Source organism: Myotis lucifugus, unplaced genomic scaffold, assembly GCF_000147115.1.
Source record: "Myotis lucifugus unplaced genomic scaffold, Myoluc2.0 scaffold_3, whole genome shotgun sequence".
Lineage (NCBI taxonomy): Eukaryota > Metazoa > Chordata > Mammalia > Chiroptera > Vespertilionidae > Myotis > Myotis lucifugus.
This window is the reverse complement of record NW_005871051.1, coordinates 11086057-11103396: the sequence shown is the minus strand read 5'-3', so window position 1 is coordinate 11103396 and position 17340 is coordinate 11086057. Positions and strand designations below refer to the sequence as shown.

General features: G+C 39.9%; 2 protein-coding genes across 24 annotated transcripts in view; one reads left to right on the top strand and one right to left on the bottom strand.

Moving 5' to 3' along the window:
• Positions 1-48: 48 nt before the first annotated feature.
• Positions 49-17340, top strand: part of METTL21A (methyltransferase like 21A) — a 38489-nt gene continuing 21197 nt past the window's right edge. The window contains exons 1-5 of one of the 9 annotated variants that reach the window (XR_002831208.1): positions 236-824; positions 2435-2546; positions 4891-5002; positions 6049-6266; positions 6366-6506. Coding sequence is in view for 6 of the 9 variants with exons in the window: in XM_006082445.3 (XP_006082507.1) it covers positions 603-824; positions 2435-2546; positions 6366-6763 (732 nt within the window). In the remaining 3 variants the exon portion in view is untranslated. Of the gene's footprint in view, positions 215-235; positions 825-2434; positions 2547-4890; positions 5003-6048; positions 6267-6365; positions 8066-17340 lie in introns of those variants that run through there. The other 8 variants (XM_023760657.1, XR_002831210.1, XR_002831211.1 and 5 more) reach the window with 8 other exon arrangements.
• The window catches only part of CREB1 (cAMP responsive element binding protein 1), a 57164-nt gene continuing 48993 nt past the window's right edge, over positions 9170-17340 (bottom strand). For 9 of the 15 annotated variants that reach the window (XM_023760640.1, XM_023760608.1, XM_023760612.1 and 6 more), the window contains 2 exons: positions 15380-16057; positions 9751-14198 (listed from right to left, as the gene is read on the bottom strand). In XM_023760640.1, the coding sequence (XP_023616408.1) occupies positions 15913-16057 (145 nt within the window). In that variant the 3' untranslated portion in view covers positions 9751-14198; positions 15380-15912. Of the gene's footprint in view, positions 9432-9750; positions 14199-15379; positions 16058-17340 lie in introns of those variants that run through there. The other 6 variants (XM_023760617.1, XM_023760621.1, XM_023760627.1 and 3 more) reach the window with 6 other exon arrangements.

Here is a 17340-nt window from a genome sequence, read left to right as displayed (position 1 = left end):
TTGGGGGACCCCGGGTGGCCCCCCTAGCCGCTGGTACGCCGGAGTCTGTTCAGGACCTAGGGCCGCGCTCTCCCCGCGAGCGACTGGGAAGCCGCCAGGGTCTCTCTGCCAGTCTCCGGAGGTGGGGGTGCGTGCCCCGTCCACCGTCCACCAAAAAGTAGGACCGTGGAGCCGTTCGCGGTCCCAGTGCAGGCGCGGTCCGTGGCCGTCACCGGTGAGCGCACCGCCTGGAGGGGTGGAGGCCAGACCAAAACAAAACGGCAGAAACACCCTGCCCACCTCGGCGGGTGCAGCTGCAGTCCACGCGGGCCGGGTCAGTGTAGAAAGCGCTACCTTCCCCCGGGTCCGATGCCGCCTCGCACACCCTCAAGCCCCCCTGAGTCCTGACAGCGAAGTGCGTAGGGCATCCTGCAGGAGTGCGGTTCTGGGTGCTTTTGCCCAAAGACATCCTTTGGGATGAATTCAGAGCCACATCTCACGTCCCACCAGACTGGAAGAAGAACCATGTAAAAGGAATTCGACAAAAGCTTTCCACATCTCTGTTTATTCTTTTGAATCCATAAAACGACTTTAAAAAAAGCATTCGGGCCACCTGAGAGAGAATGCACTTCTGGCCAGAGTATGCAGGATTCTTTTGCCCAACAGGTGAAAGGAAGCAGAGAGCTGGCACAGCGGAAATGGCCCTGGTGCCCTATGAGGAGACCGCGGAAATGGGGTTGCAGAAATTCCACAAGCCTCTCGCCACCTTCTCCTTCGCCAACCACACCATCCAGATCCGCCAGGACTGGAGGCAACTGGGGGTCGCAGCCGTGGTTTGGGACGCGGTAAGCAAATCCTGGGGGGCCTCTGAAAACATCTGCAATTGATTATAAGACTGGTCTTTACTTAAAAAGAAATGAAAGAACAGCTTTGTTGAGATATAACTCATATACTGTACATGTCACCTACAGTGTATATAATGAACTGGTTTTTTAAAGTAAATTCAGAGTGGTGCAACCATCACCATGCTCAATTTTTAAATATTTTCATGACCCCATTCGCTCCAAAAATACTTCTACCCACTAGAATCACTTTCCTGATCATCTTCCCCAAAATAGATTGCATTTTAAGGGCGAGTAAAGGAAAGTTAAGTTAAAATACTGCACAAAGGATATTGTAAAATGACAAAGCCCAAAGTGAAGATCATGTGCGTTTTTTTAAAATATTTTTTTTATTGATTTCAGAGAGGAAAGGAGAGGGAGAGATAGAAACATCAATAATGAGAATCACTGATCCGCTGCCTCCTGCACGCCCCCTACTGGGGATCGAGCCCGCAACCCAGGCATGTGCCCCTGACCAGAATGGAACCCGGGACCCGTCAGTCCTCAGGCCGATGCTCTCCTCCACTGAGCCAAAGCGGCCAGGGCCATGTGTTTTCTTTAAGTTCTGGGTGGTTGTAATGGTCCCCAAATTATACTATAATTGCCTTTTTACTTCTTCCTCTCTGAGCACTGTCCTCAGCTGCATGTGACAGCGACTTGCCCCCAGCATCTAGCACCACACCTGGGACTCCGTGGCAGCTCATTTGATGTTGGATAACTGCGTGATGTCGATACAATTTTACAGATTTTGCATTGCATTAAGGAAGTGAGAGGCACATTTAGAAATAAAAATCAATATGTTCTAACCGAGTAATATTCAAGGAACCTAGTCTAAGGTAACTACATGAGAAGTATTCCTAGACCAAGTAGTAAAAGTAGACAGTAGTGAGGAATGGGTGAGCCTCCTAAGTGCTCACCAAGAAGAGCAAGTGCTCACTAAACCAATAGTAAGTGGCCATGAAAACAAACGATTTAAAAACCATGTTAACAGTGTACAGTGCTTCTGTAGAATTGTATGCAAATGCTAACTCACAGGCCAAGTATCCAAAGTGTGGCTAAAACTCACCTTTTGATGCCCAGTAATGCATGGCGAGGGCTCCTGCCGGGTGATGACCAGAGGGAGGCACGCAGCTCCGGGAGCCTGGGTGCTGCTCCGCTTTTCCTTCTGGGAGACGTTGTGGCCTTGCCGACTTGAGCTTGGTTTAGAAACTGGACGTTCCCTTAAGCAGAATCCCAGAGACCGTTCATGCCAGAGAGTCTTGGAAGCCTCGAGTGTAGGCAGTGACGCATAAGAATGAATCTTCCCAGATTCAGCAGGACCCTGTCTCGTGTGCGCAGTGTTGTGGACCGCTACCGTCCCCTTCAGGGCCTGGGGCAGCCTCTCTGCGGGACGCTGTGCTGTGCTTGCTCGAGGGGTCACCTCCCAGCAGCACCTGAGTTTCCCGTGTGGCCGGATCGCCTGGGAGTTGACCCTTGCCGTGGGCGAGGGGTGCGATGTCTCCTGCCAGCGCAGAGCCTACCGAAAACTCCAGCACTTGCTGACTTCATCATAACCCCCCTGTGTTTTGACGCAGGCCGTCGTCCTCTCCACGTACCTGGAGATGGGAGCCGTGGAGCTCAGGGGCCGCTCTGCTGTGGAGCTGGGTGCTGGGACGGGGCTGGTGGGCATCGTGGCTGCCCTGCTGGGTGAGTGTGACGCGTGAGCTTGAGCCCTTGTGAGTGGAGCTCACTGAGAGATGCGTCTGCTGTTTTATTGATGTAAAACCCACTGTTTGTTTCCCCTGACTGGATTCTTTTTCTCCCCGCTGTATTTCTTTATTAGGAGTTATGGGCTATCTGCTGGTGCTCTTACCTCCAATCCAACAAGGCTAAATTCTCTCTCTCTTTCTCTTAAAATATATTTGTATTGATTTCAGAGAGGAAGGGAGAGAGAAATAGAAATACTAGTGATGTGAGAGAATCATTGATTGGCCACCTCCTGCATGCCCCACACTGGGGATCGAGCCCACAACCAAGGCATGTGCCCTGACCGGAAATTACTGTTGATATTTGGCTCTGTTGACTAATTAGTTTGCCGACCACTGCCCTAGCTGGTTTGGCTCCGTGGATAGAGCGTCGGCCTGTGGACTGAAGGGTCCCAGGTTCGATTCTGGTCAAGGGCACATGCCCAGGTTGCAGGCTCGATCCCCAGTAGAGGGCCTGCAGAAAGCAGCCAATCAATGATTCATCACTGATGTTTCTATCTCTCTCCCTCTCCCTTCCTGTCTGAAATCAATAAAAAAATATATTCAAACAAACAAAAACTTCACTGGCTGGTATAGTGACACAGGGTGGCAAAGCGCATAGGTTTAGAAGGATACTTGGTTTTGACATGTCTTTTAACTTCCACTAGCTGAGTGACCTTGGGCAAGTTGCTTAACTTCTAAACTGCAATTTCCCTATAACACAGGGAAACCATCGCACTCATTGCACACTGATGATCAAATGGGATGTGTGTGGAAATCTGTTAGCTCACTGATTGGCACAAAGTAAATGCTTAACAAGTGCGATTGGCTCTGAGTATTTTTGTTTCTGGTCTAGAAATCTGCACCGGTGGGGCGGGAACACCAGGATAAGGCTCTTCAAAGACTATCACAGAGCGAGTCGGGGAGTGCTGACTGGTGGGGGCCGTGTCTGAAGGTGGCTTGTGGAGGGTGTCTGGGGTGGTTTCACTCAGGGGCCAGCCACCAGCCTCCACCTGAATATTATATTGGCCTCCTCACTGTATTGTGATCAATAATATACTCAGATATTATTTTCTATGCTGTTCTTACATCCCTGTGACTATTCTGTAACTACCAATTTGTGCTTAATCCCTTCACCTCTTTCGCCCAAAGCCTTTTCAAAACAGGACCGACGAGGCCCTGTGTGATCTGCCTCCCTTCCTGTTACTTGCGTGACCTCATCTTCTTCTGCTTTGTTCCTCATTCACTCATCGCAGCCGCTCTGGCCTCCTCCTTCCCTTCCCCTCCGGGCCTCTGCCCTTGCTCTGTTGCCTACCAGGAACATCCTTCCCCTATGTGTCCGTGCCTTCGGCGACTCCTTCCTTCAGGCCTTGCCTCAGTCTTCTCAAGGCCTTCCCCGTCCACCCTGCCTAAAATTTCACACCCGCCTCCCTTACTGCCTGACATTACATGTCTCTTTCCTGATTTATTTATTTCCTTGGTCCATATCTTTCACTGACATACTGGACGGATATTCTTTTTTTAAAGCCTGTTATTGTCTATTTCCTCACTTGAATGCAGGCTCTGGGAGGGTGAGGGTTTTTGTCCAGTGGCCACTCGATGTTTGTGAAGTTGATAGATGTTCCAGGGAAATGGTCAGCTGTCATCAGGATCTTATTAAGAATCCTGGGAGCCGAAACCGGTTTGGCTCAGTGGATAGAGCGTCGGCCTGCGGACTGAGGGGTCCCGGGTTCGATTCCGGTTAAGGGCATGTACCTGGGTTGCGGGCACATCCCCCGTGGGAGATGTGCAGGAGGCAGCTGATCGATGTTTCTCTCTCATCGATGTTTCTAACTCTCTATCTCTCTCTCCCTTCCTCTCTGTAAAAAATCAATAAAATATATTTAAAAAAAAAAAAGAATCCTGGGACACCGCGTAGGTCAGTCAGAAGCAGACTCAGAAATCCCCGAGACAGGCATTAGAGGAGGTCTACATCGAAGAACTATTGAAATGAACACTGAGATGATATGTAAATGACTGGATCGCCCCATATTGTGAGCACAGTGCTCTGTGACTGTTAAGAAATCCAGAGCCCTAACTGGTTTGGCTCAGTGGATAGAGTGTCAGCCTGCGGACTGAAAGGTCCCAGGTTCGATTCTGGTCAAGGGCATGTACCTTGGTTGCGGACACATCCCCAGTAGGAGGTGTGCAGGAGGCAGCCGATCAGTGATTCTCTCTCATCATTGATGTTTCTATCTCTCTATCCCTCTATCTTCCTCTTTGAAATCAATCAATCAATATATATATATATATCTACATATATACAGAGATAAAGTTCTGAGTCGAACCGGGAAAGGCTGTCTGATTTTCAGGAGAGATGAAGGATCACTGACTCCCGCTCCCAGGCAGCACGCTGCCTAGCAATGGATAGACAATGCGGTAGGTCCATGCTTGTAACATCTAACAACCGGAACATTCTCACAGTCTCACACTCAGGATTGTAAATGTCAGAATGAATTACATACTGTCCTAACCTAGTGTTGCAGCTCAAGATAAGAACCTTAAGTATGGCTGCCTCTGAAATGGTGCTTACCACAGCAGCTCCAGAATCCGGGGGGATTACCCGTGAAGATAATGAACTGGAGAAGGGGGCCAATGGGAACTTTAGGAAAGAATGAAACAGAATTTCAAATTTCAGAATTGATAGGGCCAAAATTAAACAAGATTATACATGCTAAGTTGGTATTACCATGTAGACAAACAGGGTCATTTCAGGGCTGAATTTACGTGGTGCTTCATTTTAAGGGTTCAGCCTCTCACATATATTGGTTCAAAAAATTGGTGGATCTTTTGTTCACAGTAAAAACCCACAAGAAAGAGATTAGTAAAATATTGCCTCGTTAATTTTATACACCGCATGTGGAAATCTAGCACTTAGAGGACATGCTCCCACATTTTAACCTACAGCACTTTAATACAACCTAGTAATTTCTTTTCAGATTGTAAGAGAATGATTATTTAGAAAGTTACAGAGGTAGTAGAAGTGAGCCAGCTGGGCTGCGTGGGCTCAGGAAACAAGTTACAGAGGCAGGAGAAGGGCCCTTGGAGCTTAGGAGAGAGAAAGGCAAAAGTAAAAGGCCTGGGGGTGGGGGTGGGGGCAGGGAGAGGAGGAAGGGGAAGGCGGGGGTGTGCTTCTGAGAGCCAGAGAGTACACCACAATCTAGTAACTTCTAAGTTTACCGTTTTTCAATAATCACGCGTGCACACACACATGTACACGTAACATAAATACATATAGGTTGGCTGCTTTGTAACAGCATAAGGAGAAGTAGACTAGGATTTCTTCGTAGCCAATTAATCTCTTCCTTGATTCTCTTTAAAGCTTTAATCCCAGAAAGTAGCCCTTCCCTGTTTCTGGTATCTTGTCTTCTTCGTAATCATCTGCTCCCAGATTTTTCATTGTTGGATTCCGTTTCACCCTGAAGCCTACTGACTCCAAGATTGCGACCCAATGAATGAAACGTAGAGGCAGGCGCCTCTGGAGGGAGGGCCAGCTCTGCCTGCAGAATTGAGAAGCCCCCGCTTGTTGTCACTTGGGGCCCTGCGTTTTATAAGGTTCACTTCTACAGTCGGCCGTGCAGAAGGAGCCACTGGTCATTGTTCTAATCTGCAGCCACCCTGAGGGGCATGGTCTGCACATCAGGTGGAATATCTACAGACACCCACCCTGCCGTTGAACTTGACCCGAGACCTATGAGTTGTACTGACGTGCCCGTTACTTTCTCTCTGTCCCACCTTCTAGGTGCTCAGGTGACTATCACGGATCGAAAAGTAGCATTAGAATTTCTTAAATCAAACGTTGAAGCCAACTTACCTCTGCATATTCAACCCAGAGCCGTGGTTAAGGAGCTGACTTGGGGACAGAATTTGGGGAGCTTTTCACCTGGAGAGTTTGACCTGATACTTGGAGCTGATATCATATATTTAGAAGAAACATTCACGGACCTTCTGCAGACTTTGGCGCATCTCTGTGGCAGCCACTCGGTGATTCTTTTAGCTTGCCGAATCCGCTACGAACGGGACAACAACTTCTTAGCCATGCTGGAGAGGCAATTTTCCGTGAGTAAGGTTCACTATGATCCTGAAAAAGATGTACATGTTTACAAAGCCCAGAAGAGAAACCAGAGGGAGGGCTTATAGTTGGCTGTAATTTATAGGAATGTTGTCATTAAATGTGTCAATTAAGGTGTTAGCCTGGGGAATCTAACCATGTTTAATGAAATGGCTTACTGTACAAAAAGTCTAACCAAAGGTTCTCGAGGAACAAACTGCTGTGATTTTATAGTCATATTCCACTCACTCTGAAACTCAATTAACATTAAGAGGAAGTGTGAGCTTTGGTTCATGTTGTTTCTGTATCCCATATGCTCCCTCCTGATAAGCAGTTTTCACTGATACCATGAAGTGCTGGCGTATTGGCATCTTCAAAGCAGTGAGCTTGTTTTGCTTTAGTGAGAGGCTAAATCATGCAAATAACTTTAAACACATTCTGAGATACATGTTTAGCCCATTTTTTCTAATTTTCTTTCTTTTTTTTTTTTAATATTTTACAATAATTTTCTGAATATAAAACAAGTTTTAACATACATTCCTGAGCTGTTAATGCTTTCGAAACCTTTTGTCTGCCAGTTTCGGTCTTAAATAATTTTGGTGGTTTGAGATTGGGATGCAAGTTTTCTACAGTCTCATAGCATGCTTTTTGGATTAATGTCAGATGTAGGTCTATGAACAAAGGAATCAGTAAAAAATAATGTTTTAGTTACTTCTGAAAGCATGTAAAATCTTGGACCTCCATGTGCTGTGACTAGGTTATCATCTTCATAAATCAAAAGCCATAGCTTTTCCCTTCACCTTTCCCCTTTCTCAAATGTTTTTGTAGTTCTTTCTTAGGCTTTCCCTGCCTCCTCATAGTGCATAGGATGACAATGAAAGTTTTAAATCTCACCCCTCCATGAGAGGTTAGTCTCCAAGGACAAGTTCCTTCCACAGCATACTTGTCATTGCTTGTTTGGATTCCCCGGACACTGTACGCTTCCTGAGGGCCAGGAATGCTCTGCCTTTTATTTTGCCTCCCCAGTGTCTAGTAGTAAATTTGTTGAGTGGCAAAGATACATTCCATTTAGACGATATTGATCTTTGGGTTAAATGATTGCAATGTTGTTTCATGATTACCTTTGATAGACTTGATGAATGAAGTCGCACACCCAGTATTGCCCTAGCTGGTTTGGCTCAGTGGATAGAGCGCTGGCCTGTGGGACTGAAGGGTCCCAGGTTTGATTCCTGGTCAGGGCACATGCCCAGATTGTTGTCTCAATACCCAGTCGGAGGCATGCTGGAGGCAGCCGATCAATGATTCTCATATTTGATGTTCCTATCTCTCCCTCCCTTCCTCTTTAAAATCAATAAAAATATTTAAAAATAAAGGTGAATTAAAAGTTCTGAGCATTCTGTGGTGTATCAGTTCAACACAATTCTGATAGATGCCCAAGAAATAGAAATACCCATTATTTACCAAATCCATGAAATGCCAGTATTGTACATGAACCTGGTCTTTTAACCCCTTGAGTGCCGGGGTCCTCCTGTCTTTCGCCAAAAGTGCCGGGAGTGCTATCAAAGCTTCGAAATGGCGTCCAGTTCTAAGTCTGCTTTTATTAGTGATGATGATATTGCTAAATATGTCAATGTAGTAAAGGTTTCCTTAAGTTTTTGAATATATAACTTCATTTACTTGCGATTCATATTTTTTTTCCTAAACTGCTGTAAAATCAGCAAAAATGCCTTGGCAATTTTAGCACAGTTCCTAGGATATTGGCTGGCACTCAAAGGGTTAAAACAAGTAAAATAAGAGCCCTGCAGTATCAGCACTAACGGAAGGCCAATCACATTCAGGCATGCTATTAGAAATCATTGTATTAATTGGAATTCAGCTCCTTTGCTTTAAAATTCCTAAACTTTGGCCTGCCCGGCATGGCTTAGTGGTTGAGCATTGACCTATGAACCAGAAGGTGAGGGTTCAATTCCTGGTCGGGGCATATGCCCGGGTTGTGGGCATGATCCCCAATGTGGGCATGTAGGAGGCAGCTGATCAGTGATTCTCATCACTGATGTTTCTCTCTCTCGCTTTCTGAAATCAATAAAATAATATATACACATAGGTATCTATATCTATGTAGATATACATACACACACACACACACACTTTGAATGATAAATGTAAAATGATTTGGGGTGGAGAGCTTCAAGATGCCTAGATGCTCTACCAAGAAAGCATTGATTGGGTTGTTTTACATTTTCATAAAGCATTATAAGCCCTGGCCAGGTAGCTCAGTTCATTCATGTCCGTTGTCCCTATTAACATCACCCTTTCACTCTCAAAAATGTCTGACTGTATAATAAATTATGTGGTGGCCACTCTTTGTAGAAGAAAAAAAAAAGGAAGTCAGATAATTCCTTTAATACAGTGGCAGGTGTAACAGGCTTCATAAACACATTGTGACAATTTAGAAGTACTCAGAATAAATGCAACTGCTGTTTTCAGAAACTGAATAAATAGTATGAGTCTTTTATTCATATGCTTTAAGCAAGGAGCAGATTAAACACATTCCCTCCTTTCATATGATCACAGAACTTCAGAATTATAAGGGGACCTGAGAAGTTAGCAATTATTGTTCTTCCAATGCAAACATGCGTTTTATGACATCAGAGATAGTTGGTCACACGTCTCCCATTGGTTGTCTCAGTAGAGCAGTAACATCTCCGAATCTTCAAATAGGCACTGTTCAATCTTACTGAACAAAGAAATCTTGTGCTAAAAATTAGGAAGACAGTAAAATTAACTGAAGATAAGTTCTTGTTGCTTGAATTAGTTTCCTGTTGCTCTGCAACACAAGCTTGCGATATATTCTAATGTAACTTTTGCTCATTTAACAAAAGTAATAAACGTAAGTCCAAGAAAATATAGCTTAACACTACTAGCAAAAAACAAGATAGAGACCCCCCCATCCCCAAAAAAGAGACTCTGAGTTTTTAAAAGCATGTTTTATGAGACTGCACATAAATGTGTGTAAAAGGGCAATGACAGTTTTTACCACAAAGATTACAGTAAGAAAAAGGACTTTATGACAATATTTCACAAATTCACAAGGATCACTTTAATATACAAAGCAATGCTACCATTCTGAACACAAAGCAGCTATGTACATAGTGTTAATAAAATGCTTTATAATTCAGTACATTTTATTTCTTTACAGATAAAGCACAAAAAGATTTAAGTAAAAAAATTAAAACAGGGATGTTTCTAGAATGTAGGAAATTGTATTAGAAATGTATTTTCCTCATTATAGTTCTTTAGTATTCAACTCCAATAGCAAGATCAGAGTTGAAAATCAATACCCTGTTTTGTGCTGATAATTTTTGGGGGAGGTATTTGTTACCCCAGTCCTCAAAGGAAAACCAAAAAAAGCAAACACTCTCTAGAAACTTCCCTGATTATTGTTTCTAAAAATTTTCAAGTGATACATCCAGGTTAGGATAATTCCTTTTTTGGGTGGGGATGATAACCAACATGTGGACAAATCAGTTAGGGACAACTTTACATTGGAAAACTGCTAACTAGCACTCTTCTTTGCCACCCCTAATCTATACTCACAGAAAAATGTTGACAAATTATTTCCCACTTTTAATATAAATAATTTTATTACACACACAAATTGGAGTGGCACCTGGATAAAAATACGCCTATAAAGTATTTACCAATTCAATTTTAAAAACGTAAGAAAATAAAACCTCCCAAACACAATGCTAGATCATTTCACTTGGCCAACTAACGTAAGATCGTATCTGCAGGGATTTTCTCCCGTCCTTACCAATTTTTCAACTACCTCAGATTTACTTTCACATCTCTGAAATGCTTTTCAGACAGAAGCTTGGAAATGCTATACTTCTGTAGGCAAGCATTAAATAATGCCTGTATAAAGTCGGTAACATTTGAATTTCCTACTGCTTGACCCTTTGCAGACATTTTCTGAAGACTGTTCCTTTTTCTTTTCCTTGCTGGTGAGAATTAAAAATGTATCGTTATACCAAGCTAGGACCTGCACCCACAGTACCAGAATGCAGACAGGTCAATATTTTCTCTGTGCTAAACAACTCTGCCTGTTTTATAATATCAATTTTGCTTCACAGGCTTTGTTCTATTCCCCCCCCCCTTTTATTTTTTTAAAAAATAAATTTCAAGCTAAAACACCTGAAATATAATCCCTCCATTCAAACGTTATCTGGTCCCTCTTGAAGTCTGCCCCTGAGGACACAGACAAAGGCTTAAGCTACATTCACTAATCAGTAAGAACTTACCGTGAGCCTGAGACAGATGGAACTGCAGCACCCTGTTTGATTTATTTTAAATTCTTCCATACTGACTCAGCTTCAGGATATGTTCAACCCCGCAGGGATTAGTGCCTCTCTTAGCCAATGATTCTAGAAAGTCAAGGAAACCAGTTCCTAGTACATACAGTGACTGTGCAGTCAACTTAAAAAAGTCAACACATCAACATTAAAAGTATTCAAGATGTATGAAGTCACTTCAAGTAAGCCACTCACAAAATTCTGGTTGTGCTTTATACAACGGAGTGAGCAAATTTTATCCCACAGCTCTTCATCTAAAGCAGTGGTTCTCAACCTTCCTAATGCCGCGACCCTTTAATACAGTTCCTCATGTTGTGGTGACCCCCAATTTCATTGTTACAAATTGAACATAATTAAAGCATAGTGATTAATCACAAAACAATATGTAATTATATGTGTTTTCCGATGGTCTTAGGCGACCCCTGTGAACGGGTCGTTCGACCCCCAAAGGGGTCTCGACCCACAGGTTGAGAACCGCTGATCTAAAGGCTTACTAAACACATTTCTTTCTCCCCCCTCATCTGAAATCAGTCAAATTTAGGCAGCATCTCTTTGATGTTAACCAGGCCAATTTTAAGAGAAATAAATTTACTCAAATGATTACATGTGGTCTCCACTATGACAATAATTGCCTTGAAAATTCTTTTACCATTCTGGACAAATCCATGGATATCTTGGCATCCTATAAATAGTATTAATGTTGGGGTGAGGATAAGACACTCATTTAAAATTGGAAATATTTATTCACTTGAGTTGCTTTTCTTTCTATCTTTATCCAAGATGAAACCGAATAAGGGGTCAGGCCTCATCTTCTAATTAATGGGGCTAGACAAATCTAATTTACTGGTATTTTTCTTTTACAACTATAAGGCTAGACTGTAGGTGCTACAATATTTTAATCAATGAAAAATTTTCATTTAAAAAAAGTCCCATTATTTGAAGAAAGGAGAAACACATAAAAAGTCAGTTGACAATTAATTGATGAGGGAATTTCTCAAGTTGATAATACCCAAACTGGGTAATTTTTAAAAGTGCAAGTTACACCAAACATTTACAAAGAATATAATGTAAATATAATCCAAACAAATATACAACTTTTGTATTAAGTCAATGGGAAACAATATACCAACAGTCTTCAGGGCTACAAAGGCAATAAAATAAAGCCTCTTGAAAATAACTAAAAATGTATATAGTCACTGTTTCTAAAACACACTTTAATGAAAAAAATCTTTAAGATATAAGCTTTATTTAATCCTGCAAAATGAAGCAGCCTTTTTTATCTTCAAAATAAAGAGACGAATTTATGCTGACTGTAGCTGATCACAGAATTTAAAACATAATAAAAATGAAAAGAAGAAGTCTAGATTGAAGACACTTCAAGTAAGTAAAAGCATCCTGGTTTAAACAAACTTGTTTCTTCCCAAGCCTTTGTATGATTCCACATGTCACCCAAATGGTCAAAATGATACTAGGGATTAGGCCTGAGAGCCAGAGATAAACTTCAGCCAGATGACTTCTGATTGGACAGCCTGCCTGGCTGGCATTGTGCTTTCAGATACTAGCACTGCTGCTGACCTTCCATCAAAACACATATCCTGACAAAATCCCTGCTCAAATGAAAAGACCAGAATTCCTCCCCCAGGATGATTTCTGAAATAGGACCAGTACCTTCTAGAAGCTATCTTTAAATGTTCTTACCACTGTTATAGCTGCCAGAGACAAAGATAAAAACCAAATACTCTGGGGTGGAGGGAGTTTTCAAGTGACTAGTAACATGTTTAAAAGTATCAAGCCAAAGAAAACGAACAATAATTTAAAAAAAAAAACACTTGGAAGAAAATTAGAAGACAAAAATCAATCATGAGCGCTGGAGTAATGCAGTCCAAGAAACTACCAAAAGGTATGCAATAGAACACGCAAAAATGTAAAATTTCATCTAACTTCAATATACTATAATACTCGGCATTCCTGACTTAAAGAGCTCTCAGAGCTTCAGATTATATACTGTATGTATATATATATATATATGTACACATATATCATACAAATGCCATTCCCCCCAAGAATATCTAAAGAACACAGCACCCATGACAGTATTATGGTTGCCAATATGGTACTTGAGTTTGAAAAAGAATGAACTTAAAATTACATCTGATATCAATTTTTAATGTGAACACATTGGATCTAGCCCTTTCTAAACCACTTTTTAGTTAAACACTATCAAAGCTTGAAAACTAATAAGAGTAATATCAAAAATAAACCCATCCACTTCATCTCTATTCATCTGTCCTATAGATAAAAGTGCCACATGGCCCTATGTTTGCAAAGTGATAACAAACTATTTTCTAGGCAAATCAGTAGCATATGTACAAATTCCTATGATAACATTTTCATTCCCTTTTGGCCAATATGAAGAGAAAAAAAAACAATTATTACTGGTAACATGGCCATTTATGTTCTTGGCTACAATATTTTTTTTTCATTATGTCATTTTCTTAATAAAAATTCTCAAAGTTGCATGCATAAAAACTAACCTTTTCCCCAATTCTTTTTTTTTAAAAAAAAAGGTCTGCACAAAAGATGCTTAATTTCTATAAACTGAAATCTTCAAGTCTCTCCAAGGGTCTAAAACAGATTTAGCAACAGAATACATTTGTTATCTCACCATTTAAGTAACTAACTTCAAACCAGTGCAATCATCCTCAAGGTATAAAGGACCCGGTCTTTATAACTTAAAAATCCAACCAGTTAATATGGAAGTGATTGCCTTGATTCATCAGGGACTAAGAGGACCACCAAATTTCTAATTAAATAGAAAGCCCTAACTTTTGAAAAACGTGTAACTTTCCTTTATAACTTGCTAAATACTAGGCAATTTTCATTTATAAAGCTTATGACATTCAAAATGTTCACTTTGACTAATTACGAAAGAATTCTAGTTGGTGAACAAATTTGTGATTTTGCTTGGTTTCTGTTAAACCAGTTTTGAAAAATGACATCTCTATACTGGTATACAAATAATTTTTATACTATAACATTCCCCAATAGCTCAGCAGGATAAACATCAATCTTTACAGTTGTTTGAAAGCCTTGTTGAGCATCTGGTATATTGTCCAAATATACTACATCACTCAATTCTTAGAATGATGCTCCTTCATAAACTCTGTTCATCCTTGAAAAAAGACAGTGGTTTGTTACAAACAGAAATATACCTTTTACAAATATTAATTAAAAATTTTACTTAAAAAAAACTGACCCAATAATTAACACCCATCTGCATATTTTAACACATTAACAAAGTAAACTTTAAAAAATAACCCATAACTAAACATAAAATATTAATTTTCTTGACTCTCCTAAAAGAAATAACCTTCTCAAATGAGAAATGATATCTAACATTATGTCAGTCTCCAATTTTTAAAATCCACCTTAGTTTTATTTTTCTTTTATTAGTCTTATTTTTCTATTAAAGAATAATTTTTAGATTTATCAGGCTTAGTGATAAAATGAATAATTAACAAAAAGTATTGGAAACAATGTATGGTACATATAAGCACAGACTGTTCTAGTCAAGAGTTAAAAAAGGTATATCCTTTATAGAATGACAAAGACTATACTAGTATAGCATACTGGAAACTGAAAGCATAATTATCCTTTTTAGAAGAAAACAAATACTTAGCAAGAATGATAATCTAAATGTTGTAGAGTACAGCAGTCATTCAAACATGTCTGAAGAAAATTACCTCCCTTGTCACATCTAATAGTGTACTTTTCAGAGCCATATTCTTACAACTTCATTAAAAAAATTCAGTAGAGATATTCCGTTAAAGTATGTTAATACGGGAAAGATTTAAAATAAGTATTTTCCTACAACACATTTTATAAACAAACATATCACTTTGCTTTACTTAACATTTTGAAGGCTTTCCTATTGGTGGTATAATGTAAGTGCAAATGGGAACAGTTTAATTAGAAATTGTTTTTAAGTAAATGAGTGACAATATAAATATTTTTGAAGGCGATGACAAAAACATTTATTTAAAAACCTTGCTATATAACTCAGAGGGCTGGTTTGAGTAGAGCATCTTTTTACTAAGAATTTAGTACTAACTAAAACAAAATTTGTACTTACATTTATTTCAATTTAATTTAAAATTAAAATACCATGCCTTTTCATTCAGTTGGTTACTTCTTTTAATGTATTCAAAAATGCTGAACACATACAGAACTAAATTAAGAAGCAACAACTGCCCTATGGAAGAGCGGTAGTTAATACAGAATGTTTTTAAGAATCAAGGACGTTTTCAGTATTGAAGAAATTGTACATAGAAAGCACTCCAAATTCATTCTTACTTTCTTCAACACCATTCTTTAGAGGGTATTTCTTTTAATGATTTTACATAATTCACCATGAAAATGTGGAAACGTCAATTTGGCAATCACTTCTTCATTGCACCTTACTTACTTTATGCATGTGGCCCACACATTACTTCAGCTCAAGAGGCTGGGGTAATTCTGTCCCTAAGGCAATCAAGGCGCTCAGCACAAACCTTGAAATCATTAAAAAAATTTTCTTTTCCTCATTTCCCCCATCAATTTACAAGTCAATCAATTATTACTTCTTAAGGAGGATGGGGGATGAACTGCAGAAGTCTCTTCATGATTCCTGGTGCTGAAAACTTCTTGAAGGGAGAAGTGGAGGCAGGAGTTGGAACATTCACAGTTTAATGCAAAAGCACAAATGAATGAAATTCTGTAGTTGCTTTCAGGCAGTTTTGCGCATAGAAAAAAAGAAATGTTTAGAAAATAAAATGTTTATTTTGTCTTTCTGGTTGTGGCCAAGCCAGTTCTTTGTCCAATGTAACAGGTGAGATTTAAATCCCAAATTAATCTGATTTGTGGCAGTAAAGGTCCTTAAGTGCTTTTAGCTCCTCAATCAGTGTCTTGTTTTGGTTTTCAAGCACTGCCACTCTGTTTTCTAAACACTTCACATATTCTTTCTTCTTTCTACGACACTCTCGTGCTGCTTCCCTATAAGCAAAAAAGAAAATATTATGTAACATTTCTATATCACTTACTTTGGGTTGGAATACATTTCTTTTTAGAGAGTTAGCTCACATCATTTTAAATTTAGCATTTGAAAGAAATACAGAATGAATTGGAAATTGCCTTATACAAACATTTAATTTTAATATACCATAGAAGTTTGATTCAAAAACCCCAAATGTGAAAACTCCACAACCAAAAGGGCTTAACAATCACTTAAAAATTACATTTTTAAAATGTTTATTAAAATGTTCTGCATTATACCTATAAAACTTGAAATTCTATCAATATCAGTAACTAAGAAATGATTAAGGCAAATTTTAGTGTGAAAAATCATCCTTTAAATCAGGGGTGGGGAACCTTTTTCTGCCAAGGGCCATTTAGATATTTATAACAGCATTCGCAGGCCATACAGAATTATCAACTTACAAATCAGCCTGCTCTATTTGGTCAAACATTTAATTAACTCACCCCTAATGCCTTGGCAGGGCCAGACCAAATGATTTCATGGGCCTTATATGGCCCGCAGGCTGGATATTCCCCATCCCTGCTTTGAATAGAAAGATCTCACAAACTCACTATTTCAAGGCATTTTAAAAAATCTAACACAAGTCTCTTCAACAAATGATGTTGAGAAAACACACAAAAGAAGACAGTTGGACCCTTATCTTATAACATATACAAAATTTAAATAAAAATGGATTAAAGAGCTAAACACCAAGACATAAAACTATAAAACTTCTAGAAGAAAACAGTGGAAAAGCTTTAAGTCAACTGGTTTAGGCAGTGATTTCTTGGCTATGTCACCAAAAGCACAGGCAACAAAGTAAAAGTAAATATGAAAGCAAATATGAAAATGTGACTACATCAAACTTAAAAACTTCTGCACAGAACACAATGAACAGAGTAAAAGAGCTACCTATAGAATTAGGGGAATGTTTGCAAGTCATATATTTGATAAGGAGTTAATATTCAGAAAATACAAAGGACACCCACAACTCAACAACAAAATAACCTGATTAAAAAATGGGCAAAGGACTTGAATAAACATTTATCCAAAGATAAACAAATGGCCAGCAAAAGCATATAAAAAATGCTCAATATCAATCTAATCATTAGAGAAATGCAAATCAAAACTACAATGAGGAATACCCTTCACAGCCATTAGGACTACTATAAAAAACAAAAAACCCAAAAGCAAATAACAAGATTTGATGGGGATGTGAAGAAATTTGAAAACTTGTGTACAACAGTTTTGGTAAGAAGGT